The sequence below is a fragment of the Crocodylus porosus genome, unplaced genomic scaffold (genome assembly GCF_001723895.1).
Source record: "Crocodylus porosus isolate Cpor-Errol unplaced genomic scaffold, CroPor_comp1, whole genome shotgun sequence".
NCBI classification, from domain to species: Eukaryota; Metazoa; Chordata; order Crocodylia; family Crocodylidae; genus Crocodylus; species Crocodylus porosus.
Window position 1 is genome coordinate 82,940,928 of NW_017728943.1, and position 27,606 is coordinate 82,968,533.

The following is a 27,606-nucleotide window of genomic DNA, read 5'->3' on the forward strand; positions in this document are numbered from 1 at the left end:
TACCAGAGCATCTCTGTGGGGGACCGAGACTCTGATTGCCTCATCCCGCTTTTTTCCCCTGGGGTATTTTTTGACCCCTGGATATCCAGGGGTCTAATTTTGCCCTTGCACTGCAAATTTGCAGTGTGGGGAGCATTTTTTTGTTCCTGCTCATGCCTCTTGCAGCATCTCAAAGGTCTGAGATGCTGCAAGAGGCACATGTGCGCTTGTCTGGATGCGCCCAAGGGTGTTACACTGATTTATACTAGTGTCCTACTCCAAAGCCCATCAAAGTCAATAGCAAAAAAATTCCATTTATTTCATCCAAAGTGCCTTCCTTCCACTGATTTCAAATGGCTTTAGAGAAGATCCAGCTGAGGATCTGATTCTCAATGGCTAGATGAATAATATTAACATAACAGTAGCAACTGAAATGATACACTGTGACAAGTGAAGAAGTAATAAGACAGGGATTTTGTAACAGTAATATAACAAGTAATCCAGGTGGCAGAAAATGGATACTAAACAAAATGCTTTATTTCACTACTCCAGGGGATGCCATTGATCAGTTGATGATTTTTCCTACAACTAGAGAGGCACAAACAGAAAACATAAGAAAACAAAGTCTAGAAAAGTTTTCTCTATGCACACTTTGTTCTGCCACCTAAATCCAATGAGTCTGGAGAGAAACAAGGTCTTCTCTGGAAAATAAACATTTTTTCTAATGCTTTATAATTATTGTGCCTTTTACGCCTGATTTTCTATCTGACTAAAATAATATCTAATTTTTTTCATTTGGGAATGAATCCAAGAAAAAACACTGAAGACCCCTTCTGAACTTGTCTTCAGAAAGCCTGGCCTGGATGAACACGAGGGAGAAGTGGTCACTAAAATTTAATTTCTTTTCTTTTTCTTGTTTTTTTTTTAAGAGACAGCTTTCTTAAATAAAAGAATGTCCCTATTTTGAATTACTGCTCATGAAATGATGTGACCTTTTGATAACGTGTATTTTTTAATGTATTTTCAACTGAAAAAAATGGTGGCTTATTTACATGGCAATTAACTTTGACTGGGAGCATTAGAAAAAAAATTAACGACTCCCTTGTGCTGAATAAGAGCCAAGCCCCACAACAAGAAAATGCTTTCTGCCAAGTTCATTCAAAGTCAAAATTTATTATTTCTAACATACTACACAAGCTTCCCTCCCTCTGTTGTAACTGTTTGTTGTTCCAATGATTACTGTGCAAAAACTCAAATCAAAGAGGTTAGTTAGCTACACCATAACTGATGTTCTTTGAGATGTTTTGGGGATGTTTAATCTCTGCAAATATTCCATGGTAAGTGGGTGCATATACTGTGCCTTTGAGCACCAAGGTCTGTCACTGGCAGGCTCCATTTGGGTGGAGCTTAAGTATTTCATGCCCTTGCCCTGGGAATCAAAATCGTAAAACGGCACAGCTTGCCCTACTACTCCTTCCTTCTTTTGTCAACCAAATGGTCCATGGTGTAAGGCAGTAGTTCTCAACATTTTTAGACTCAACACACTCCCTGGAAAAGGCCAACTCAATTTTCACTTGTTTTTTGATTACAGAAAAATAATATAGCAATTCCTCTGTTGCAAAGAATTCAGAAAGACTGTTTTTAACATTAAAGATGCCAATGAAAAATCTCTGTTTATCTTGTGAATCATGTTTGTACACCTAACAGTGCTAATATTGTGTGGCACCCTACAGCTCCCTCAAAATGATTTCACAGCATCCCGGGGTGCTCTGGCACCATGGTTGAAAATCACTGGTGTAAGGACTCCGAAGCAATGAGGACAAAGGGTATGGCATGGCTTATGTATACAGACTACAAATATAGTTTCATAGTTGGTAGGGTCAGAAGGGACCTGAGCAGATCATCAAGTCCAACCCCCTGCCATGGGCAGGGAAGGATGCTGGGGTCAAATGACCCCAGCTAGGTGATTATCTAGCCTCCTTTTGAAGACCCCAGGCTAGGAGTGAGCACCACTTCTCTTGGAAGTTGGCTCCAGCTCCTAGCCGCCCTGACTGTGAAGTAGCGCCTCCTGATGTCTAGTCTAAATCTACCCTCTGCCAGCTTGTGACCATTATTCCTAGCACTACCAGGAGAAACTCAGGGAAACTCCCATTCCCTGCTGGTCCCTCCTGGTAAGTTTATAGTCGGCCACTGGATCCTCTCTCAGCCTTCTCTTGTGAAGGCTGAACAGGTTCAGGTCCCATAGCCTCTCCTTGTAGGGCCTGCCCTGCTGCCTTCTGACCATGCGAGTGGCCCTCCTCTGGACCCTCTCCATGCTGTCCACATCCCTTCTGAAGTGCGGCACCCAGAACTGAATGCGGTACTCCACCTGCGGCCTGACCAGTGCCACATAGAGGGGGAGGATCACCTCCTTGGACCTGCCTGTGATGCATCTGTGGATGACAAGGTCAAAGAACACAAGTTACTGCATACACGAAGTTTTTTTCTTGGAGTGATTGTGTGTGTGTGTGTGCATGTGTGCGTGTCCCACTTTTGGTGATTCTCATGCTGTAGCTTTCTTTAGATAGATGTGGTTGAAAGGTATCTAGGTAAAGAGTAAATGTAGTACAGTTCTGCCAAATTTTGCATATTTATTGTGCTTTGAGAAGGCACGAGCAAGTTACTGACTTACAAATACTCTGAATCACTACATTTCTTATAGAAGCTAAGTAGAGCAAGCCCTTGTTGAATGAATTAACACCTTTCCTGGAGGAGATCTGTCAGACAGCTGGTAACTGTCTGATATACTGTGACATCCACTGGATATTCTCTGAGTTGATATACCTTTGATCAAAGATGAACCTTTGATCCTCAACATATACTAGAAAAAATCTGAGAGACTTTCTGAAACGTCTATCAATAACAGAAGAGCTTTGTTTACAGTCAAGGTATGTAATCATTTTTTGCTTTCCTGGTGTGAGATTCTGGAAAAAAAATACTCAATAGATTCATTATATGAATCTCTAATACTCTGTCAGAGAGAGGTCAATGTATAATAGAGATAACATGAAACAAGCTCTAAAACAGCTTAAGGGCTACTCAGTCTGACCTAACGTACAAGAGATAGTCCAAGATGTCCTGACCTTTAAAGAGTAATGGAGGGACAGTATGCCGAAGTGATCAAGCACAATCTGCTTCACTTTCACTGACAACTAGATCTTGTGAAAACCTTTCTACTATTCATGAGAATCTTTTGTACTTCCTGTGAATACACCTTCTCTGCAGAAGTCAACCACTAGGCTGTCTTAAGGTGGAGCCACAGTAGATCCAGATGCATAATGAGACCTTTACATTGTGAGGAAAGGATATGAACTCAGTGGTAAAGTACGGGAGCTTTTATGCAGTGGCTGTTCAGGTCTAGATACTACACACCTGTCTTGGTTAAAGTGGGGCTTGATTTTCTTATCCCTTTCAGAAGGAGAAAATGCAGAAACCCAGAGATCCCAGGGTGCGGGCAGAAATGACATTTGTTGCACAACTGCCCCCTTCAAATTGCTCTAAAGTCATGCCCAAATAAAAGAGCATGCCTGCAGAACCTTCCAATCGTGCAAGAGTTCAAATGAAGTGGTTCCTAAGAGAAGTGACTTAATTAATTTCTGTCTGTTCCAGCTGCAGCACAGTAACCTTCAGCTGCTATCTCTGGATGGGACGGAGAAAAGGCAGGGGAGGGAGGTCCCTTCTGAGGTTCTCTCAACTCCGCTGGAGTGGGTGAGCCAGTGGATAGGAGCCCCACACCCTGGGTGGGCTCCAATCTACCCACCCTTCCACTTCAGCGAGGCTGAGAAAGGACCTTCCTCCCCGGCCTTATACACCCTCCCATCCAGAGACAGCAATGGAGCTGGTGGGGTGGGGACAGAGACGGGTGAAGATGCAGTCTCTCTCCGCAGATTGGCTCCAAATTGGAGCTGATCCTCCACACTTCCGATCCAACAGATAACATTGGTTGGATCATGGCATTTCTATGAATTGCTATGAGTTAGACCCAGGAGCTGCACTTTTGTCTGCATCCTTAGATTGTCCATGTGAGGCTCAAAGCTTAACTTGGAGAGGTCCACTACCAGCATTATAATCACAGATGGTGGAGAAGTTAGTCTAAGCTAAGGAGAGTAAACAAGCTTGCAAGTGGATAGATGTTCAGCACATGCCTGCAGTGGCTCAAGCCAGAAGCCAAGGGGTGCTAGAGCAACCCTTCTTGCCACGGGGAAGCTGAGATGATGAGGGGGGCATGGCCAGGCCCTTGCAGGCCTACCCAGCAGCTCCCTGACAGCTGGAAGGAATCCTAGCACACGGGGCTGCCAGGGCCCAGAGGGGAACTCTTCCCCTTCCTCCCTTTCCCCCACTGCCGCAGGGCAGGAGGGGAGCTCTTTTTGGTGCTGGGGGGCTCTTCTCCCTCCTACACCCCCCACCTTCCCTCAGACCCTACCCAGCTGATCTCCACACTCCTGCTGCCCCTGTGTGGGGAGGAGGAAGAGGGGGAAGCGCCCCCCCAGCATGGAACAGAGCCTCCCCTTGCCCCCTCTCTGGGGTTGGGGAGCATCACATGGAGCCCCCACTCCCAGCCTCACAGGAGTTGTGGGGGGGAAAGAGGAGGAAGAGTCCCCATCTAGCGCCTCACAGAGTCCCCCTCCTCACCCTGGGAGAAGGAGAAGGAGGAAGAGTCCCCCCACAACATGGAACAGAGGCCCCCTTTGCACCCTGAGGGACAACCAACCCAGTATGTCCCCACTAAGGTGAAGGGGGCAGAGAGAAGGGTTTTCTCACTCCGTACCTTCCCTGCAGCTGGGGTCTGCCAGCTCCAGGGGCCACCACTGCATCCTCCTCCCCTGGCAAACAGGCAGACCCCTGCTGTGGTGAGGGGGGAGGAAAAGGAGGGAAGAATTAACCCCCTTCCTGCCATGCTGGCCAGTGTCTCTGCTAGGGCCCATCCCTGCTCTGGCTAGAGAGCAGAGGGGTAGGGTCAGCTCTGCAGCTGGAGCAAAAGCCCCGCCCAGCCCAGAAAGCATGCTGGGATGCCGGGGGGTGTCTTCTTTATCTTAAACCAGCAAGGGGTCTGGGACAGACATTGCAGAAACCGATATGAGCCAAATCAGTTAAATCTGATACTACATTCAACCAGGTTTATCTCAAACCAGTTTTGGCCATTTTGAAACTGGTTTATGTGGACTGAATGTTTGTTCTGTTACAGGTTTATAACAGTTTCTGATCACTTACACCAGTTTATGTGTCATGCCTGTTCCTAGCCTAAAAGTCAGGTCCATCCTGCTGTCTCCTTGTCCAGACCCTCTGTGTTCTTTCTTGCTGATTTGCTGGTTTTGACCCCTGGTTCTTTCCCTGGCACAGCCCCTGACACCCCCAGATTCTGGTTCTCTGCTTTTGATTCTGTCTCAAACTTCCACTATGGATTTTGGCTTCTGACCCCAATCAACCATCAGGTTATCCTGTCTTCAGCTTTGGCTTCTGACCCCAGCCTGTCTTGACTTTGCCTGTGGCTTCCAAATCCAGTTTTGATACCAGACCCTTCTGGACCTTCAGTTCCCTGGGGGTTGATCTGGACCTGTGCTTCAAGTGTCTAACTACTAGGATAGACCACCAGTGCCACAATAGATAACAGAATGCTTGCCTAGACGATAAACAGAGACTATGTTTCCCTGGAAGCAAATAAAAGTTTTACATATTGAGTAGCAAGACAAATTATGCCATGAAGCCCATTAGTCTGAGACAAGTTGTGATGTCATTGGGTGAGACAATAGTTCAATGTAGCATGAAATCAGTCAGGTGGCTGATAAGCCTTTGCTGTGGAGTCCAGTATAGCTCCCATAAGTTTTGTGTGGAAATTGAAACAGGTTACTTACTAGGAGGCCTAGATGATGCAATAGATAAAGGATGTTCTAGAAATTTTCATGCAGTTGCTGTGACCACCCGTAGGGCTCGAAAGGACCTCCAGAGGTCACCTAGGTCCAACCCCCTGTCTGAGGGAAGATCATCCCTATCCAAACTATCCCAGACAACCATAATATAAACCCTACATAAGACTATTCTCAACCCTGACACAGCATAGACCTAATACCCTAATCTGTCCCAGGTAAAACAAGGGAACAATGGCAGCCAATGTCCTGCTTCTATAAAAATGTTGTCAATATATGCTCAAGAGGTCCCAAGTAGAGGGCCACGCACCTGCTATAGAGGAAGGCAAAATCCCACATAGTCCATACTAATCTCACTGTGGGGTGAAATTCCTTCCTGACTGCATATATGGCAATCTGTCTGATGCTGAGCAAAGAACTAGCCAAGAACTTCTGGCTTTGCTCATAGCAAGCGAATCAGCACAGAAAAATGTAGCATAAAAAAGCAGGGGGAAGGGGGAAGAAGGAGCAACCAGCAAAACCCAGAAGTATGGGAAATAACCAGGGTAAAAAATAGGCATAGCTATGCCTAGATTATCCCTAACCAGTGGTTGTTCAACCTCTTCTTGAACACCTTCAGTGATGGAGAGTCGACAGCTTCCCTCGGCAGTCTACTCCATTGCCTTACTATTCTTACAGTGAAGAAGTTTTTCTGGATAGCTAATCTAAACTTACTTTGCTGTGACTTCAAGCCAGTGGTCCACATCCTCCTCTCTGCAGCAAGAGAGAAAAGGTGCTTTCCCTCTTCTTACGGCCACCCTTCAAGTATTTGAAGACTGCTATCATGTCCCCTCTAAAGTATCTTTCTTACAAGCTGAACATGTCTAGCTCCATCAGCCTTTCCTCATGTGACTAGCCTTCCAAGCCCTTGATCAGCTTTGCTGCTTGCCTCTGGACCCTCTCTAGCTTCTCCATGTCTTTTTTAAAATGTGGAACCCAGAACTGCATACAGTACTTCAACTGCATACAGTACTCCAGATGAGGCCTAACCAGCAACTGCAGGTTTGATGTTGAGTACAACTTTGTGTCAGAGATGAAAATGCTAAGCCTTTTTTGAAATAGAAACAGGTCTTAATGAGTTCTGGACAGCTGGCAGCAGGCTTGAACTCCCACAAAAATTAGGAGGCATACTTAAATTGGCTTCAGGGGGCATAACTACACATGGGCATTTAATACACATTAGCCTAATTTAAGGTGCATTGGGCATGTGTCTATAAGTACCTTAATGTACCTTAAAAATGGCAATTTTAGGTTAATCCTCCCTAAATTTGATACCTACATAAAACAAATATCAAGTGTAGGCACAATTAGTTAAACAGCATAAACACACATGTAGACGCATAAATGAGCATTAATGGAGGGACCTTAGTGCTGGGTCTGCCTTGGCCCTAGGGGGTTAGCCAGAGCCCAGCCCCAGGGCTCCTGGCTGACTGCCTCTCTTTCTCCAGGGCTGGGCTGCTCTCTGGCAGCCCCTAGTTCCAGGCTATTAAAGCCTCCAGCCATTTTGTGCCTTGGGGCACACAGCACATGGAAACTGAGGGAGCCAGTTCTGCCTACAGGAGTCCACCAGGCCCTGTGTATCCCCCTGGATGGGAGAGCCCCAGGCAGCCTCTGTCAGTCCTGTTCCCTAGCAAGGACTGCTCCTTGGCCACAGGTGAGTGCTGCAAAGGGCTGCAGCCTACTGTGACCTTTCCCACACCTAAGATTCCCCCAGGCCTGTAGGACCTGCTCTCTATAGCAGCAGGGTCAGCACCTGCTGTTTGCTGCTCCTCACCCCCAGCTCTGTCTCTTTGCAGGCACTGTGGTGAAGCACCTCTGCCATGTGGCTCACAGTCCCCACCCTTGCCCCTGTCCTGGGTGCTGCTGGCACCCCTTCAGGGCTGGCATCAAAGGGACAGGCACGCAGGGGCCCAGAGAACCAGAGCAGGGAACATGTCCAGTACATCGTCCCCATCAAGCACTGTCCACATGTCCATACCCACGTCAAGCACCTGGGCCCCCAACTGGACCTGTGAGGAGATATGTGACCTCATGGGGCACAGCTGACATCCAGAGGCAGTCTGCACATGGTGGGTGCTCAAACACCCACATTTATGAGGCCATATCTGGTGGGATGCATGCACAAGGCCACTCCCAGATGGTTGGGCAGTGCTGTGTGAAGGCCAAGGTCCTGCAGGCACAGTGGGTGACCATGACCAAGTTCAATCATTGGTTTGGTTGTGCCCAGAAGACCATGCCCTTCATGTGGGAGCTGACCTGAATTTTGGTGCCCCAGAAGACAGGCCACACCCCAGCAAGTGCCACCATTAAAGTTGACCTGCCCTCACCCACACCCCAGTCTGACATCTCTGGTGACATGTCACTGAAGGAGGGGAACTTGCACCTTCAGCACCCCACTCTGCCCACCTCCCTGACTGCTGCATCCACTGGCAGCTTGGGGAACTCTGCCCAGTGGCTGCATCACACCCTTGGCCAAGCCCTGCACCCTGCAATGAGGAGCAGCTAGCTATGCCACCACTGGCCACTAGCTTCTCCTCAGAGGAGGGCCCCTGGCCAGGTGTGGCCTGCTGCACACCACAGGCCATGGACACAGGGCACAGCCAGATGCTGTCGCTGATGGGGAGTCCTACACTGAGCTGCCAGCCTGGCCATCCCTGGACATGTGTTAAGTCCTGCACTGGGGGAGAGCCCTCCCAGTCCCTGGCCCTGGTCTATTTCCTGTCCAAACAGCCTGCACTCCCTGATTCCAGGTTCCCCACCCCACAGCACGCAGAGAAGCAGGACACAGTTCCAAACTTTATTAAGCAGCCCATGTCCCCACAGCTGGGTGGGCACAGGCCTCACACACCGAGGAAGGTGTTGATGCTTGTGGCAATGTCCTTCTCTGCAGTGGGGGGCAGGTACATGCAGCACTGCAACAGGTTGCCCTCCAGGCAGCAGCGGAAGTTGCAGGGTAGCCTGGGTTTGCCTCTCACACTGCTGTAGCTCAGAGATCCAAAACAGGAGCACAGGTGTGCCTGAGGCACCAGCAGGAGCAGCAGCAGTGGGGCTTGGGCACCCCTCTGCTTGCATCAACAGTTCATTGTTCCCCGCCTGGGACACATGCAGCAGGGACATGCTCGGGGCACAGCGGTCGTGTGAGGGGGAGATGGCCCCATGACATCTCCCCAGACAGGCCCAAAGTAGGGAGGGCAGGGGTAGGGCCAGCCCCTTGCCCCAAGGAGCCCCATGCATCCCAAACCAGGCACTGTTGGCTGGGCAGCAGCATGGCTGGTAAGGGAGGGGGGGGGTGGGGAAGCTCGTTCTGGCAGCCCCTAGTTCCTGGCAAGGGGGCAGAGGAGGAAGGCTGCCTACAGCCAGCACCTCTTGCCTCTGCAGGTCCAATATCTGGACATGGTGGAGAGATTGCAGGGCCCTCTGGGAGTGCCACATCAGGGTCACTGCTACCCGCTGCTAGAGCTGCAACACACCAGGGACTGGATGCTCCTGCTTCAGCAGCTGGAGGCAGTGGAAGAGAACTTGGCTGTGTGGCAGCAGGTGTGGGAGGCATGGGAGCTGGCCTGGTGTGGAGGGAAGATGTCACCCGGGAGATCACCCAGGGGAGGCATGGGACGAGGCACAGTGGGAGCACTGGGCCGGCTGGAGGCCCTGGAGCAGTGCTGTGTAGAGTGGCTCCAGTAGCAACTGACCAGCCAGGGCCGGCCAGTGGAGGCTACATACAGGCATCTGTGGGGCTGTGGTGGAGAAGGATGAGGCAGGCTTGGCCACCGCCACCTTCTCCTTGCTGCCATGCTCGCAGCAGCGATCATGGTGCTGCTCACAGGAGCAGCTGCTGCTGTTGCAGTGCTCCCGCCACACCTGGGTAACGTGCTCCACCTCCCCACGCGGCTTCCACCACCAGCCCTGCTCCTGCAGTTTCCGTCACAGGTGCCATGACCACTGCAGCCACTGTTCCTGGCTGCCACAGGTGCCTCAGCCTTCTGTGGGGATGGTGCTGACCACAAGCAGCCATGGGGCAAGTGGTACTTGGGCTCATGACAGGGGTGCGGTGGTGGCACTGTGAGCATGGTGACAAGAAGAAGGTGGCAACAGCCAAACCCTTCTCATCCTCCTCTTCCACTGTGGCCATCACAACCACACTGGCAGCTCCAAGGTGTGCCACAAGAGTCACTCTGACTCACTGCTGTGGTGGTGGCTGCACCACTGCCATACCCCTGCTGTGAGCCCAAGCACTGTGGCTGCTTGCACTCAGCGCTGTTCCCACAGGAGGCTGAGATGCCCATGGTGGCCAGGAACAGCAGTGACAGTGATTGCAGGATGGGATGTGGGGCCAGCAGTGGCAGCTGTGTGGGGAGATGGAGCACAGCAGCCAGGCACAGTCCTCTGATAGGAGCCAGGGGCAGATAAATATTAGTTTTCTAAATTTTTTAGGGGCCCCGTAGGCCAGATACAATGACTTGGCAGGCTGCATCCAGCCTGCAGGCCGTATTTTGCCCACCCCTGATTTAAATGCATGCCCATATTACCCCTGGGCATCTTAACTTGTTTGTCCTTTTCCATGTAACAGAAGTATTACTTGAATCTGTTAGCTGGTACCTGGTATTCTTTTTCTGCACACTTTGAAGTTGATGTAAGTGTTGCTGGTGTTTCCCATAAGACTTTGGAAAGGTCCAGTAACCCTTAAGTGATCAGAATTGCCAAATAGTCTATTACCAGGGTATAGGTAATATATTGAGGATTTTATGAGGTTTTTAATGTATTACTTTGGTAGAGATCTCAGAATTGCTGCCATTCTCCTACTTAAATTGGTAAGATTTTGTGACCTTTAGAAGTTGAAAAAGTCTGATTTGATACCATAGCCTCATCTGAAGACAATAAAAAGTTGACTGGGATAGGGTCCCCTCTGGGGAGGATTCTTGTTCCTGTCACTAAAGAGGTGAAGATTCCCTCTTAGAATGCTGCAGGGATAGTAACCTAGGCCTAGAATACAATGGTGAATCACATCTTCTGCAACAGTGATATCCTCAGAGCATTCAGAAGTTTCATGTACACTGGAAACTGTACAGTTCCAGTGGTTACAGGGAAGCCAAACCTCAGAGTCGGATGAATGATTTTTTGTTCTATCATTCTTTGGAGATCACAGCCTGGGTCACGTGAAAACGTTCCTGCTCTGGGAAGACTCTGGTCCTCTTTACGCCTGTCTCAACTCCGAAGCGTGTGACATTGGGAGACGGTATCTTAAAATGCTCTTTTATCCCAGGAACAAGGAACCCAAGAGCCAGTATCACTCAAGCATGGGAAGAGCCTCTTTGGGTCAGCTCCTGAAAATTTCCTTGAAATGATGCTCACATAAGAATGTTGTCAAGCAATGAAAAATAAGCAAGGATGAGGAATACCCCCAAGATAATGACAGTATCAGTTTTGTAATAAAAGGCCTGCAGTCTTCCAATGTGAGATACTCCTAAGAGATATGACAACTGTTTCTTACTGTACAGTACTTCCTCTAGCATGTATTGTGCATTTCTCATGAATTTTGTTTTCCAAGACTGGTATGTAGAGTGCACCTCTGAGACAGTGAAGGATGCTAAGCTCCACTCCAGGAGAATGTTCTCTGGATCTGATCTAGGCCACATGCTTTCCCCTGGCAATGCTATTCAAGTTTGAGATTGTGGTGGTTGGCTACAGGCCCCCACACCAGGTGCAGAAGAAGCTGTAAACCCAGGAGACCCCCACATAAACAATATGTGCTGTCAGTAGCTTTTGTGGCCCATGGATAAAAATAGTTGTGTGTGCTAAAATATGAGTAAAGAGGAGATGATCTTATTAAAAAGAGTTGTTATTTATTACCAACAAAAATCAAATTATTCTCTCACTCTTCCTATTGAAAACATAAGGGTAGGTTTTTTATACATATAGAGATAACTAGGACTATGTGAAAGAGTATTCATGAGACTGTGAATTCATGAGCTGTACTGATGGAGACCATTAATGGGCCATCAAAGAATGGAGAAGAGCAGGAAAAATAAACCTCCCTCATCCTAAAAAATGGAATAAAAATAGCCCAGGTCTCAATGGAAAATTCTCAGTGGTAAACCACATTCTTACCTTCACACTGGTCTCCCGTAGATGATAGTGTGTAACCTTGTTTGCAAATACACCTGAAAGACCCATCTGTGTTTCTGCAATGCCCATTTGTGCACAGAGCTGTTTGCTGACATTCATTTATATCTATGAAGGAGAAGAAAATGTGTTATCTAAAGAAAATGGTAGTGCTACACTTCTGGAAATACTGGCATCACCACCTTTCTATCAGGGGGCAGTTTTCAGGCACACACTGCAAGATTGTTGCACTGCAACATTTTACATGAAGATCAGATTTTCTTATTTAAACAATTGCTCTATATCAGTATTAATCCAGGTCAAATATCTCTTTTTGTTTCCATAACTGTTGTTAATCCCTCAGTGCTTGGAGGGATTTCTTCACTTCCCACAGACTGGGGTCAGCCCAGGTCAGCAGATGTATTTGGATAGGAAACTCCAAATTTTCTAAGGAAAATTTGGAAGTGGTATTGCTGATTCAAAAGGCAGGTCATGTTCCAATGAGTCACTACTGAATAATCATCACAGATGAATATTTGGGAGAAATCTTTTGCTGGAGGTGTTAATTTTTTTAGGCTGTAACTAAATTAGGAAATATTAGTAAGTATTAATTAAGTGGTGTATGAAAATGTGTTAGCCTCTATTACGAACAGGCCTTAGCATCTTTTAAAATTCATTAGCTAGCTGTGGTCAGCCCTAGGAAGGATCAATATTGCTTTTGATTAAACAAAGATATGCCATTTCATAAATGCCAAAAGTAATCTGATATACATGTACAGGCCATTGGGAATGGATGTGGTAGATTCTCAGGCACTCACAGAGAATAATTTGGAACTCAATGTCTTTCTAGGGATCTGTTGTAACTCAAACAGAAGCTATGGCTTGTGGCAGAAAAAATGAGGATTTTTTTTCTGGCCAGAAGGGATCAGATTAAATGATCAGAATGGCCCCTTCTCACCTTAAAATATATGAAGCACAACTGATTTCAATAACCCTTCAAGGCTTCACCCATATGTATCACACTGCAAGATTGGGGCCTTATTTTAAAAGTCTGCATACAAAACTACATATTTCCATAAAAGCTCTGAGGAAGCAATCGATCTTTGCCATATACTTCCTCTAAAATGAGACTGTCACACTCCCTGGCTATAATTCCTAGGCTAGGAATAGAAGGTACACATAAACTGGTATAAACTATTAGAAATTGGTTCAAATCTGTAACACAACAAAAGTTTAATGCACACAATCCACTTTCAAAGTGGCTGAAACCAGTTTAAGATAAACCTAGACGGATGTAGTATCAAACTTAACTGATTTAAGTTAAAACAGTTTATTGAACTTCTGTCCCAGATCCCATCCAGATTTAAGTTAACTCACAGTTCCTAAGTATCCCAGGATGCTTTGCAGCTCCCCTTAGAACCCTTCCCCCCGCAGGGTGGGCAGGCTAGGTTTAACAGAGCAGGGAGGCATATTCAAGTGCCCCTGGCTTCTGCCCTGAATCACTACAGACATGTGGCTGCATTTCCAGAATCAAAAGTGAAAGTCTGTTCACTTGCTTATTGGTTTAATTTACGCAGCTTAGACTAACGTACAGAGATTGAATTGATTCAGCCTCAGGCTTTTTGATGGTCTGTACTTAGCCCTAAAGCTTCTGATGCTAAGAATGGTGCACTTACATGGTTTTGATTTTCCCCTTTTTTCTAAGGAAATAAACTGAAAGTAACTAAATCAGAAATACTTACAACAATTTTAATATAGCAACATGAATGTATTGTTTACTGTTAATTAATGTAATAACTTCAGCTATCATGCATTTTATGAATAGGTCAGAGCTGGCTGGTAGCCTGCAGGCCCTGGTGGCTGCCTCTCCCACTGCCATATGGTGGAGCAGGCCCCAGGGGTCCTCATGCTGCCTGTGCAGTCTGTGTAGTGGGGACAAGTGAGTCATGCACTGCAGCCCATGTCGTATAGGGTGAAGGGGGCTTTGTGAAGCTGGCAAGGTGCTGAGGGCTGAAGCAAACATAGCCTGTATGGCAGAGAGTGCAGAGGGCATGTATTATTGCAACTTGTGTGCTGGGGACCCATATGAAGCTAGCTGAGCCCATGCAGCAGTAGGGATCTGGTGGGGGTTGCCCTCACAGCATGCAGCCCGTGTAGTATGCAGCCCCAGATCCACATGCAGGTACACCATGAGGCTCCTGGCCGTACCTAAGTTGGACAGCCTGGCACAGGTCACAGAACATACAGCCTACATAACACAGCCAAGTTAACAAAAAACCTTAACTCTTGTATTTTCTGGCTTGTTTGAAGTTTTTCCTTTGCAGGCTTAATGATGTACTTGAATTGTTTTTTAATTAAATGATATTTTGTAACATACTTTGGGTTACTCTTGCACAACAGTTTTGTGCTAGATGTACTATTGTGAGTTTTAGAAACATTCCTACCTTCACACTGATCCTCTGCTGCAGACAGTTTATAACCATAGTTACAAGTACATCTGAAAGATCCCTCAGTGTTTTCACAATGTCCATTTGTACAGTAACTGCCATACTGGCATTCATCTATATCTGTAAATATAAAATAAACATGGATATATAATAATGACTTAGTTCCTATCCACACTGGCTTTTCAGTCCAGTTTATGAACTGTATTAAAATTCTGTTTAAACAGGGTTCTAATATGATTTGGTTAGCCATTATGGGCTTGTCAAAATCCTAGCCCACGATCTATTCTAGACCATTATTTTTCCCAGTATGAAATAAGAATGGTTTGAGCTCTGAACTATATCATAGCCTAATCTGGTAGATAGTTTTTAAGTAGGACTGCAGCATAAGTTAGTAATGATCATATTATCTTCATTTACACTGGGCTTTTTGCCCTTGACTTTCCTGCTGTCAGTGTAGACCAAACATTACCAAACAGTGGCATATTTTTGCCTGTATTCTATAGACCTACTCCTAGAAAAATCTGACAACGCTGTCAAAAATATTGGCAACTGACTGACATCACCCGTGTAAACATTAGCACTCCTTGACTGCTATTGTGAAGAATATACAGGAAAAATGTCTAGAGTAGACACATGGCCCTAGAGTAGACACAGCTCATACTGGCTTCTTTGTATTAGAAATGTATTTAGTTGACACTGTTTCATGTTTCTTCCAGCTGAAGTCCTCGTAATCTAAGTTTGAAATTGCTCTGTTATTACATGCTGTTTTTAAGGTACACCCACATTTATGACTGCCTTCTCCAAAAAGACCTAAAGGAGTAAGGCACCTGACTCAGTAGAATTTGTGTCCCTCACTCATTTAGGTTCCTTTGAAAGTCCCAGCTTACAAGGATAACAAAAACACCCAATGGCAAAATATTAATGATCTAAAAGAGAAGGTTGGTAAGGGAAATGATAGGACCTATGTCAGGGTAAAAGCCAACCCTCTCTGGGGGTTAAGAAATATTTTTTCCCAATTTAATAGACTTGTGCAACTCCAATGAAATCAGTATAGTTACCTCGAAGTCACTTCTCTGTATTTTTGCCTCAACCAATTCAAATGTCAAAGAAAATATCTAAAACATTATCCAGGTACTGTTACAGTCAGATGATTAGGTAAGAATAAATAGCTATGTAGTTTAATGTAAACATATCATGTTTATAAAGCACTTTGTATGCCAGAGTCCCACTGCATTTCAGAAATCAGTGTATGTATCTACATACATAGGTTCAAGTAAATCACTTCCTTCATAAATTAAATGAAATCAGTTTTCTAAATGTTCATCCAGAAGCTGATAGCTAGCTTCAAAAGACTAGTGGCACTGTACATTTTTGCAAAATACCACCATTTGCTATGAGCTCCACAAATAGTTGCCACTGGTCCTAACAAAAGAGGGTACTGAACAATAAAGGGTAAAAACACAAATAGGACAATAGGAAGTGTGAAAAAATTATTTCACAAAAACAATTTTAAATTGAACATTACTGACCTGTTGGGAAACTATTAGAGATGTACTTGCTAGAAATAATGATAATTTAGATGTGTTTATCAAAGTATTTTGTAAGCCAGTATCTGTATTATATTAAATAGCAGCCCAGTCACATTAAAGTATTAGCATCCTCATGTTTTTGCAACTGTTCAGTTTCCCTAGCAATGGTTTTCTCACATAAATATTACCAGTTCAAAATCTCTTCAAATCTTATATTATCCATTTCCACAACTAGATTTTCACAAAACATGAGAATTACAGCATAGATTTGATGTTAATTTGACTAGAGTCAGACAACATTTCTTCATTTCTTCCCTCTCTGAAACCAAAAACCATTTTGAAATCCACATAACTTCCATTTCTTTTTTAGAATAAAAGGAGGTTTTCTGGCCAGGATATCTCTGAATAAAAAAAATCAATGTATCAACATTTGGAATATAAATATAATAGACATACCATGGCATTGTCCATTCCAGCCTCTGAATCCATCCGTGCAAGGAACGCACTGATACGAGCCAGGAGCGTTAATGCACTGTGCATCTGGACAAGTACTTTCACTCAGGCATTCATCAATATCTTTAACAAAAGAAAATCAAAATCACCGTGCTGCAGGACACTCAAAAACAAATCTCATCTGATGATGATGACTGCACTTATGTCATATTCCAGACCTATTCCCCTGAAATTATACCTGCTGCCTATGCACATGCTCCTTAGCATTCCAAACAGCATGCTGCAGTATCACATGCATTAAGCTCCCGTGAGTTTAAAAATGGCTGCAGGGCACTTTATCTAAACCTTGTTTGGTCCTCATACATAATTAAATTAAAGCTATCAGGTGAATCACCTTAAGATTTTCTCCTAAGTTAGGGATTCACTGATAGCTACATGTCAAGCTTTTAGCACCAGTAGGATCTTGAGGCCTTGGTCCTGGATTTGTCACCCCATTCACCAGATATAGAAATCAAATCCAAAAATTAAGAAATGTTTTTTGATGTGCTCTTGAATGACTAAGGGCACAGTGAGTACTGAAAAGTAATCTTGGAATACAAGAGGGAAATATTAAAAATTCTCAATTTCTGAAATTTAAGTGAATCCCATCTGTTTTTCAATGCCACTAGTTAATCACCCAGCCAGGCTCAGCGGCTTATGGAAGCCCAATGTACCAGCACTGAAGGTCTAAACATACTGTGGGCTTCCCTAGATAAAGGGGGATCTGCTTGGGGTTTGAGGGCAGTATTGGAGAGGGCATGTATAGTGTTGCTTCCCCAATCCTCTCACATGCATAACTAGCAAGCAGATGAGGTGTAGAAGGACTCTAAACCCAGGCTGAATAAGTGATAATCAAAGCTGGAGGGGAGGCTAGGTGGAAGGAGAGGGCATACGGATGGATAGAATGAGAGGTGGGGGCTAGCAATGCCTAAGAAGAGGGGGAAGGCTGGCTAGACCATTCTCTGAGACTTCAGAATCCATCCCACTCCATTCTGGGTGGGGTAGATGACAAGGGCATTTATACTGAGAACCCTGAACCCTTATTGACTGGTATTGCATCTCTCCAAATAACTTTCTTTCACATATAAAAGAACTTCACAGTGCCTACAAAACATGCAACCTACACGTGCTAGTACATACAAAATAAAATATGATAAAGTCAAGCACTCAAAAACTAGGAAATGCTAGAATTCAGGTTGCCTGTATTGCCTTCATCCACATTACATGAACACATACTAGTTTCTCTAATGGACCCTTACCTCATCCAGTGCACAGGACGCCCTGAATTCACTCAGCCTTTGGACCTGCATTAGTCACTTGTGCCATATCTCTATATATTACCATCAAATCTCTTTGTCTAGCTCCTGTCTTATGAATTTGAGGACTCTCTCCTTCTCTGTGTTATTGGGGAGCAGCATGGGGGGGGGGCACTGATAGCACAAGGAAATAGTCTCCTTGCTCCCAGGGCCAGTGCCACAGCAGTCCACAAAATCCTAGAGCAGCAAATGGAGGAAATGGCCTGTTCAGCCCCTGTAGTTCTGCATTAGAGTAAAAGCTAAACTGCATTTTTTCAAAGCCTTCTATTTAAGCCAAGTATGTGTAGTTTTTTTAATAAGAAAAGCAACATGCCCATCCATGACACAAAGCCCTCTCTTACACTGCCCTTCCAACTCCAAGACCGTTTTCTGAAACAGGGGTGGCCACAAGTAGCACACCTGTCCAAGTAGCACAGGCACTTGTGTGTGTTCCCCATGGCAAATCAGGAAGCACAGCAGCAGCAGATAGGATAGAAAGCAAAGCAGCAGATCGGGCAGGATGTATAGGGCAGGAAGCAGAAATCAGAGTAACGGATTGGGCAGGGGAAGGGGATCAGACTGGTACTTAGAGAGGGTGCAGGGCTAATTTGCTGTACACCTGTCAAAAAGATTGGCCCTCACTGTTCTAAACCATGAAATCACTAATGTGTCTCAATATAACAGCCATAAAAATTGCTTAACACAAGTAAAACATATTATTTTCCCAAAACTTGTTCTCACAAGTGACTTTACCCCATCTTCAGATTTTTCTAATGAGCCTGAAGTAAATATTCAAGTTGCAACAAGAGGGGGTTAGGTTGGATATTAGGAAAAACTTTTTCTGTAGGAGGACGGTGAAGCACTGGAACAGGTTACCTAGATAGGTGATGGAATCTCCATCCTTGGAGGTTTTTAAGGCCCAGGTCAACAAAGGCCTGGCTGGACTGACTTAGTTGGGATGGTCAGCTTTGAGCAGGTGGTTGGACTAGATCAGGGTTTGTCAACTGGGGGTACACGTACCCCCAAGGGTACTTGGGAAGGCCCTAGGGGGCATGCATGGGTGGGCAGGGACAGAGCACCGACACCTCCCAGGAGCAGGGCTGTGAAGGCACTGCCTGACCAGCCAGACATTGCGGGGCAGGGGGGAGTGGGAAGTTTACACGCAGCAGCCACTGCCACCCACCACTCTGTGTGCTGCCGCCATTCCACATCCAGCGGCACACCACCCTACCCTCATCCAGCTGCTGGGGGTATACTTATTAAAAAAAGTTAAAAACCCCCGGACTAAATGACCTCCTGAGGTCCCTTCCAATACTATTTTTTCTATGATATTCAGAATGGGGATTTTCAGTCCAAGTCACAGAATCATGGAGAAGCTAGGCTGGAAGGGACCTCCAGAAGTCATCTAGTCATATGACATGTAGCAGAAAGTGAGGGACAGTAAAGGCAACCAGTAAAGCCCAGAAGCATGGGAAATACCCAAGGTAGAACATTAGCATAGTTATGCCTAGATCTTCCCCAACCAGTGGCTGTTCAACCTCTTCTTGAACACCTCCGGTGATGGAGAGTTCATAAATTCCCTAGCCAGTTTATTCCACTGCCTCACTATTCTAATGGTGAAGAAGTTTTTCCAGACATCCAATATAAACCTACTTTGCAGTAACTTAAAGCCATTGGTCTGCAACCTCCTCTCTGCAGAAAGAGAGGAAAGGTGCTTTCCCTCGTCTTTATGGCAGCCCTTCAAGTATTTGAAGACTGCTATCATGTCCTTTCTTAAGCACCTTTTCTCCAAACTGAACATGCCTAGCTCCTTCAGTCTCTCCTCATATGACCTGCTTCCCAAGCCCTTTATCATACTTGCTGCCTGCCTCTGGACCCTCTCTAACTTCTTTTTCCATGTCCTTTTAAAAATGTGGAGCCCAAAATTACATACAGTACTCCAGATATTTATAGCCCTTCCCTGGTGGTCTAGTGGTTAGGCTTTGGCATGCTCACTGCCATTGCCTGGGTTCAATTCCTAGCCAGGGAAACCCTTCTTCTTTGCCCTTTGGGCGGGGGGCTGGACTCAATGATCTTCTCAGGTCCCTTCCAGCCCAAATGTCTATGAAATCTATGAGATGAGGTCTAAGCAGTGCTGAGTAGAGGTACCATCACCTCCCATGTCTGGCACCTAATGCTTCTGTTGATGCAGCCTAAAACTGCATTTACCTTTTATGCGGCTACATTACACTGCAAGATTCCCTTTTCAATAGGGCTTCCAGCCAACCAGGTGTCACCCATTTTATATTTTTTTTTGATTACTCCTCCTGAGGTGCAGCACCTTATATTGTCCACATTAAACTTCATCCTGTTAGCTCTAGCCCAACTTTTCAATCTGTTAAGATCCTTCTGAATTGTGCTTACATCCTCCATGTTCACAATCCTACTGTTTTGTGTTGTTCGCAAACCCACTCAAGAATCTTTACATGCCACCATCCAAATTGTTAATAAACATGTTGAACAGTCCAGGACAGACCCCATGGGACTCCACTTGAAACCTCCTGCCATTCTGTCATGGAGCTGTTATTAATCACCCTTTGCTTGGATCTATTGAGCTAGTTATCTATCCAACTTGTAGTAGTTTTGTCCAGCTCCACATTTCTCTAATTTGTTATGAGATGGTCATGTACGACCTTGTCAAGAGCCTTGATGGAGTCCAGACACATTATATCTACAGCATTCCCTTCATCCACCCAAGTAATTACTTTGTCAAAGAAGGAAATAAGGTTCGTTTAACACTACTTGTTTTTCATAAATCCATGCTGGCTGTTTGATCAGCCTTTCCTCCTGCAGATGCTTACAAATGACTTTCCTTAGAACATGCTCCAGTAACATCTATGGTATTGAGGCAAGGCTTACCCATCTGTAGTTCTCCAGGCCCTCCTTTTTGCCTTTTTTAAAGAGGGCACTATGTTCACCCTTTTTCAGTCCTGTGGTACCTGGCCCATCTCCCACAACTTTGTGAAGACCATTGCCAAGGCCTCCAAGATCTCTTATGCCAGTTCCTTCGCTATCCTGGGATGAAGGCAATTCTGACTTGAATTCATTCAGACCCAACAAATGCTCTCTGACTGTCTCTTCTGTTATCTACTACCTCATTTTACCCCCTTAGCCAGATAATCCTTATTGGGTATCTGTCCATCTGTAGCTAAATCTTTTTTTGAAGACTGAGGCAAAGCAACTGTTGAGTAGAACTGTTTTCCCTGCATCTTCTGTTAGAAGTTCTCAAAGTCTGGCAAAATTCTGAAAAAACTGATGACAGGGTCATAAATGTTATGCAGCTTCAGCTGTAGGCCATATTAACCAGCTCCACTTTTAATAATGCTACCCCCTGAATTATGTGTTCAGCAAGAGTAATGTGTATGGGATTACAGTATCTTAGGATCACCTGACTGATATTGAACTGGCTTGCTCCATACGTGGATAAACACCTAATCCCCAAATAAGGCAGTTTTTGTCCTGGAAAAGCAACAACAAGCCAGCTACTCAGTCTAACTCAACATAGTGAGGACAGTTTTGAAAGAGGCCAAATCAGAGGAGCTGTGTTCATTGTCCTGACAGCCACCTACGATACAGTTAACCAGCGATGACTCCTCCACAAGACCCTGGAAATGACACATGATGTGTGGGTGTAATGAGGTGGTGAAGATGCTCTCTTAATGTTTAATTTCCTTGGCTTAATGGGATGGTGTGGGAGGATTTTTCCCATAAGCAAACTTTAAGTTTTCAATGGAACATTGATTTATGGGAATTATTTATGTGTGTGTGTGTGTGTGTGTGTGTGTGTTAAATAATGATGGGCTACAGAATAAGATGTGCTGGCACATTTTGATTTCTATTCATTTAAGTTCATTTAAGATTGATTCTTACTGGCAGCAAGTGTTTGTCAAGAGGTGGCAGTTATGACTAGGGAAAGCAACTGCGTGTCTAGGGTGGATAGCCTGAAAAAAATAATGGCAGAATAAAAGCAATGGATGGTCTGAACAGGAAAGGCTTTAGCAAACTCAGTAGGAGCAAATACATCTACAGCAGACTTCAGTTTCCATTATTATTACAAGAGTGTGTTAGCAACTTTTATGCAATGCGGAATAACTTGGAACAGAGCACAAATGAGGATATATTTAAAATGCAACCTCTGTCTGTGGCCCTAATTCACTATTAAATTAATGTTGAAACACTGGGGGGGAGGGGAATGAAAAGATTATGCCAAAAAGTAATAATACAAGTTTTTGAAGGTCAGATGTACTGGGACTTCTTGTTCTATTAAATGGCACTGTCTGCCAGCTCCATATTCCAAACAGGAAACATATTCCATTGTTCAGTGTTGCTTTTACACAATAGGAAAGCATAAAATGATGACCCTTGTTGTAGCTAGCACCTCTGTAAACAGCTAAGAAAGGAAGATACTAAAATACAAAGTTACCAGGACTCCAGACTAGAAGTTCAGTATCACCTTTCTTTTGAAAAGAAATAGTGCCAATAGCTTTAGGTTCCCTCTGTCATGGAGGAATGTTTTTGTAATGTCTCAGAGCTAATTAACAAATGAACAGGAATTTGATTTGAAGGTCCAGGAGTCAAATAATTGCAAATATTGGATGATTTTCAGAAACGTTTCTTGTAAATTGTTATATTGGAGAAGAAATCTGACTTTGCTGATCAAACTTCAGTTCTGGGTTTCTCAGACCTAAATGATAATTATTCCATCATAAGCTACATGTTAGCTTTATCTGTCATGTGTCCTTTTGAGCATTTTGACATTTTGAAGAAGGTTAAAGGAGCTGAAGGCCAAGTGAAATAAAGTCAAAACAGTATCTATAAGAGACAACACAATAGAAAGAACAAGACAGAAAGGACTACCCCAGTGAAGATAGACTAAGGGTGTGAGGCAAGAATGACAAATGACTGCAAGGAGAGGAAGAAATTCTATACTGAAATCTTCCATGTGTTTCAAAAAGGAAAAGAGACAGAGAAATGGGAACATAGTGAAAGATTCAGTGTCTGTTAGGTGGAGAAAGTATTAGGTCTAATAGGTAAAACTCCATATTGCGCATGTGTTACTTAATAATTTAATCAAATAGCCACTAGTTAAATATAATCATGACCAAAATTTCTACACAAAAATACCTCTAATAAATAAAGTTGATCAGAGAAATTGGAAACATTAATATGGATACAACACCAAATATTAATACCAGTATAACAAGAGAAAATTCAATATTAATACACTGTGCTAAAATTTAAATAGTTTGGTTTGCTAAATTTCATTGCCATATTTTCCCCACTGTAAAGTCAAAACCTACCTTCACATTGACCTCTTCTATTCATTCGGTATCCACTGTCACAATATTCACATCTATACGAGCCAATAGTATTTATACAAAAGCCTTCTCCACAGGTGTGAGGTCTCAAGCATTCATTGAAATCTGGGAATGGGAGAAATCAAAAAGGAATTCATAGGCCTAAGTTAATCACAAAGTGGCCAAAGTACAAACTGTCTGCATTTTGTCCACACTATTTTCATAGATTTCATAGATGTTTGGGCTGGAAGGAACCCTGAAGATCATCAAGTCAACTTTTTTTAAGTTAAGGCAAGTTTGGATTTGCAAAATCTTTGATTGCTATCATATAAGCTCATAACTGCCATATAGGATTTGCTGATTATGACTCTTAGCCTTGTTTAAAGATATGACTGCAATGAATAAAAGCATCGCAATAGCAGTCACAGGTACCTATGCTTCTCATCTCAGAAATGGTTTTTCATAAAACAGTCATTTCTATCAGACTGTATGAAACCGTACTCTTGGATAGCTACCATTTTTGCAGGACTGAAAGTGCCATGAAAGCACCCGCTATTCATTGTTCAACAGCAATTAAAGCATTCACAGAGGACTGTCTAGTGTTGGCAATGTTGAGAAATGAACCATAACAAAAACAAAAAGTTCATGTTAATCTGCAGCACCTTTAGTGTAGTAACTCAGAGTACACAAAGGACTTCAAGAACCAATGGCAGCTTTACTTAATAATTTAAGGCCCCTGGCAGATGTGCAGTTAAAGGTGTGATGGGATCTGGTGTGAGATCCTTACAGTCATACTTCCTGCCATTCCACACATGGATGGCAGGAGGCATGATTGTGTAATCGAGCATCAGATCCCATCCTGCTGTATTGCTAGTGATCTCCATAAATTGCACTAAAAGTACCTTCTGCAGAAGGATCTTTTAATATTTTTCATTTTGCTGCTTGTACCCTCCCTCACCTCTAATTGGTGGAGGGGACCTGTTGTCCAGGTCATTTGCTGCTGATTGCTGAGAAAGCAAAAACTGAGGCATATTTAAAACCTCTGCTAATCGGGCAGGGCCTGGGGAGGTGAGGCACAAGCAGTGAAATAAAAAAACTTTAAAGAATCCGCAGCAGGGGGCACTTCTGGAGAAATTTATGGAGATCCCTATTTATTGCTGGTGCAGGGGGAGCCTGAGATCCTGATTCTGGGATCCCCCTGCACTGGCAAGTATTAAGCTCCAATGGCTGGGAGCCTTGTCAGCTGATTGGGTTCCCATATCTATCACTGTGGCTGGGAGCTCCAGCTTGGCCACACGTTCCATTAATAGCATGATAGGAACCAGCTGCAAAGTTATTACACAAAATGTGTGTAATAACTTTGCAGCTGGTTCCTATGGATACAAAAATGTACAAAATATGGTACAAAACACATGTAATAACTTTATGGCTTACTCTTTGTTTTATCATGCCATTAACTACATTAACATGTGGCCAGGTAACTACTTAAGATGTGATTAACTGGTTAATAATGTCTTAAGTGTAACGTGTACCAGGGGTCTAATGCAATCTTTTTCGAAGGCCAAGATAGAGACAACTGTATGGAGAAATTAACATTTCTCTTCTTCTACTTCTTTTAATTAAACATTATTTAAGATTACAAGCAGTAAAAGTACAATTCAGCTGACATTATTAGAGAAATATGAAGTACAACTCTTATATTTGCATAATAAAAGAGCAGTATTTTAAAAAAGTTGAAGTTCCTCCTAAGACAAGGCTTTAAGAAATGCAATATAATATGCTGTACATTAGGCCTCTGGCACACATTTATTTAATGGAACAATAGGAGCTGAACCTCAATCCCAACAACCGTGCGATTTTGGGACTGGGGATCAGAACCCAATAGTTCCACTACTCCCTGCCAGTGCAGCTGGTACCCACACATGGGGCTGACAATCAGCTGACTGTTGGCCCCAACCCTGGACAGTCCAAGGTCCAGTTCACTCTGCTGATTGTTGGCTTTGGCTCAGACAGCCCTGGGTACGAGATCTAAGGCTGTCAGGACTGGGGCTGACAATCAGCTGATTGCCAAAACCCTGCTGTATCTAACTCTGGTCAGGCTGCCTGATACATGGGAGCAGAGGCTAACAGCAGGGACTTTAAACCCCACAGCATTGCAGCCTGGGCCCCAGAATTGGCAATCAGCTGACTGTCAGCTCCCAGACACGTTAGTTCTAATGTGCCAGACAAACAATCATGAAAGTGTTCTACATTGTATGTGGAACATTTTTATGGCTTATTCCCCAGTTTATGACACCTTAAATTGGTTGCACATTTAGTGCCCTTTCTATTTATGTCACAATTAACACATTAATCCCAGCATAAATATAACATGTAAGGGGGGTGGTGGGAAAGCCTTAGAAACAGTGGGAGAAATTCTATTTTCAGTTAAATCCAGGGTAACTCTGGCCCTTGGAGTTCCCTTTAGCAAATTTGCTCACAGCTGGTTGCTCCCTTACTATATCAAGTCCACATTTTTATCCTATTTTGTGGAAGGTAATGGGTGATTCATAGGCAGTGGGTACAGGCAGATAAGGAGGGATATATGATCAAGGCAATGTATAAATTTATATGAACAGTGCTTTCACACTGTGAGACTTAAAGATGTCAAAAAGCGAAAACAGGGTAATGGATAATAGTGGAAACAGGATAGCTTCGTGAATTTGGGGCAGCTGCAAGGTCTGGGTCTGTTTTACAATTTTAATATTTTACCTTGCAGCCAGTTAGAAGTAAGGGGAGGGAAACATGACTTCATACCTTCATATCTACAGTGGCCAACAACTTTTAAAATAAGTTATATCTGGAACCTTATTTCTTAAGTGTGTCTGTTAGAAGTTATCAAGGATTTGAGGTTTTATCTTTTTCCTGTGAAATATCATAAGGAAAACAGCATCGTGATCTCACAGGGTCAGATCTAATGTCACTCAAGCAGGCAAGAGTTTTTATTTTGGCTTTCAATAGGTCTGAGATAAAGCTCTTTACGATAGTTTTGAAATCAAAATTTTCTTTTTTATAAAGACCAGTAATTACCAATGCAGTCTGTTCCTTCTTCATTAGCCATGAACCCTGCTTGGCAAATACATAGGAAACTTCCTTCTGTATTTTCACAGCGTCCAAGGGAGCATAAATGAGGTGTATGAGTACACTCATTAATATCTGTTAAGAAATAAAAATATAAGAGAGAGCAGTAGGCAACAGTCAATCCTTCTGGATCACAATTTATGAATGAGAGGTCACCCAGACCTTCAACATATACAACTAAGCAAGGGAACGGAGCCTGCTTAGATCTTCCACCCCCACTTAAGACAGAATCCAAAGGCCAAACTGAGTCCAGACATTCAGTACTTCAATGGCTGTAGTTATGTGTACATCCAGAAATCAAACTAGGTCTCCCATGTGGCAGACAAGGATTCTACCACTGAACCATAACAGTGGGTTAATGACAGAGAAAATATAGCATAATAAGTCATGACTCTTTTACCTGCTCCATCCCACAAATACATGACTAAAAATCACCCCAAAGTGCAGCTGATTTAAAAAGATATAAGCCCCTTAAAATAGATGCTAAAAGAAAAAGAAAAGTTCTACTTCACCACACCAGAGCCGGCACAGTAAGGACATATTAGTAATAGGTATAAATATAATGTTAAGCCATAAACAGAGAAGAGAAAAGCAGCCATGTTTGGGTATTTTTAAGTTCAGCTCTTCTATGTAAAGTCTGTTTAGTAAATTAATAAAGGCCTATATGGGCCCAAATGTACACTTGATTTTGATATTCACCCTTGCTCTTTATATTGATCAGATCCTTGGATTGTCAAATACCCTGTTGCTAGGGCAAGTCAGATAACTTAAGATAGCTTCCTGCTCATTGTTCTCAACTCCTCTTGAGTTAAGCAGGCCTTTTAATGAATTCATATAAAAAAAATTAAAATCACTAATCTCCATTCAATTTTGATTAAATTACAGATTTACTGGGACCTGATTTGTATGTAGACTGCTCTTTGATAAATAAAAAATATTTTTGAGCCATTGTGGAACATACAGGAGAGGAACTAGCTCTGACTTATTTGTTATACACAATACCTGGCAAGAACAGGCCCTATATTTCAAATGCTTCACTATAGGTTTTTAGAAAAGTTCATTCATACCAGAACATTTTGTCTGTTGTTCATTAAGCTTGTAGCCCTCGTAGCAGATGCAGGTGTATCCCACAGGCAAATTAACACAGTGTCCTGCTCCACAGATATCGGGGTTCACTGTGCATTCATTGATTTCTGAAGAAACAAACCAACCAAAAAGCTTACTTTAAACCATTCTTACTATTTCTATGAGTAGGCAATATTCAGTTATTCCAAGAAAAAGAAGAGAAGCCCTGAAAGCAGCTGTGAACCAAGTTGCCCACACAACCATTTATCTAATGAGCAACGGAGGGTAGAAACATGTGATAT

The 27,606-nt window shown here is 43.8% G+C and overlaps 1 protein-coding gene across 6 annotated transcripts in view; it reads right to left on the bottom strand.

Annotated features, from left to right (window-relative positions):
• Positions 1-27,606, bottom strand: part of LTBP1 (latent transforming growth factor beta binding protein 1) — a 333,716-nt gene that overhangs the window by 73,302 nt on the left and 232,808 nt on the right. For all 6 annotated transcript variants that reach the window (XM_019549709.1, XM_019549708.1, XM_019549707.1 and 3 more), the window contains 6 exons: positions 27,307-27,432; positions 26,189-26,314; positions 23,123-23,245; positions 16,453-16,572; positions 14,465-14,587; positions 12,027-12,149 (listed from right to left, as the gene is read on the bottom strand). In XM_019549709.1, coding sequence (XP_019405254.1) covers positions 12,027-12,149; positions 14,465-14,587; positions 16,453-16,572; positions 23,123-23,245; positions 26,189-26,314; positions 27,307-27,432 — 741 coding nt within the window. The remainder of the gene's footprint in view (positions 1-12,026; positions 12,150-14,464; positions 14,588-16,452; positions 16,573-23,122; positions 23,246-26,188; positions 26,315-27,306; positions 27,433-27,606) is intronic.